At 40.1% G+C, this 1294-nt stretch overlaps 1 protein-coding gene across 1 annotated transcript in view; it reads left to right on the plus strand.

Moving 5' to 3' along the window:
• LOC106531041 (kinesin-like protein KIF13B) overlaps positions 1 to 1294 on the plus strand; it is a gene marked incomplete in the record, with an annotated part of 109575 nt that overhangs the window by 79241 nt on the left and 29040 nt on the right. Inside the window, 1 exon segment of the mRNA XM_014026801.1 lies at positions 52 to 129. Coding sequence (XP_013882255.1) covers positions 52 to 129 — 78 coding nt within the window.

The following is a 1294-nucleotide window of genomic DNA, read 5'->3' on the forward strand; positions in this document are numbered from 1 at the left end:
TGTGTGTGTGTGTGTGTGTGTGTGTGTGTGCGTGCGTGCGTGCGTGTGCAGGAGGTGACTGTGAGGGAACACCTGGCAGCCAAAGGAAAAGCTGGCCAACACTGCCTGAGCTCCTCAAACATCAACAGAGTGAGTCAAACTTCAACCCTGAAGATCTGCTCCAACATTTAATGTTCCTTTGAGTTTTAAAAGTTTAAGGTTTAAAATATGATCAAATGTTGGTGAAACCTTTGCTTTGTTCTCAGAAAAATCCCTCTTTTCGATGTTTTCATCATAACTAAGTGCAGCAGGAGTGACTGACCTTGCTTAGATTTATTTTCTTTGTTATTAACACACCTCTCTACTGTTACCTGCATCACTAACATGTTTCCCATCAATCTAACCTTTCAACCAGCTGTCAGTCAGCAGCCTGGACCTCTACTACTCTCATAAGTTTGGTGACTTCAAGGTGAGGCACATGTTCCTACTGACTTTTATAAAACGTCGCATATTTAGGCAGATTTTTATCACCCATCACTTAAATGAAATGTGCATCACCAACTGATTAACTTTTATGGGTGTTCTGAACTGTAATTTCATTGTGCTCTGTACAATGACAACAAAGGTCTATCTTATCTTATCTCAAAGTCAACCTGATTCAAGATGGCCGCCACAGCAAATAAAAACCTGGCTATGAGTCATGAAGCTTTGGAATGAGGCGTGGTAGTAGCTGAAAGTCATCCTCAACCATCCTCCAAGCTCTAACTGACTAAACAATGTCTGTTCTGTAAAAGTTCAACCCTGTGTGTTAGCAAAATATCTCAAGTTACTTGTGCTTGAGGTCTTTTGAACATGAGAAATATTTTATAAATGAAAGTAGCATCGTTTGAAGGACTGGAGTCCCACTGGTCTGCATGACAAAGTTTTAAAAGGATCCCTGATTAGTTGTAATATTAGACTTTATTAGATAAACATTTATTTTAACTGTAAAATAAAGACTGTAAAAATAGTGTAGGCTTGTTTAGTTTTTATGATTTTTAAAAATATATTTTAACGCGGATGGAGCCATTTTATCTACACACAAAGCATTCTGGGTAAATGATGATGTGGATAGGTCCTCGGTGCGAGGCTGCTAGCGAGCTATATCCACCCTGATTGGCTCTTTTAAATGAGACCAGAGAGCGTTGACAGAGAGGAGAAGGTAGAAATGACTCAGTCTGGAACTGAAAATATGGATGGAGGACAACAGAGCTGCTTCATGGAAGAAGAACCTCAGCTTAGCCTGTTAGCCTTCGCGCTAGCGCCGATGCTATAT

Source organism: Austrofundulus limnaeus, unplaced genomic scaffold (assembly GCF_001266775.1).
Source record: "Austrofundulus limnaeus strain Quisiro unplaced genomic scaffold, Austrofundulus_limnaeus-1.0 Scaffold590, whole genome shotgun sequence".
Lineage (NCBI taxonomy): Eukaryota > Metazoa > Chordata > Actinopteri > Cyprinodontiformes > Rivulidae > Austrofundulus > Austrofundulus limnaeus.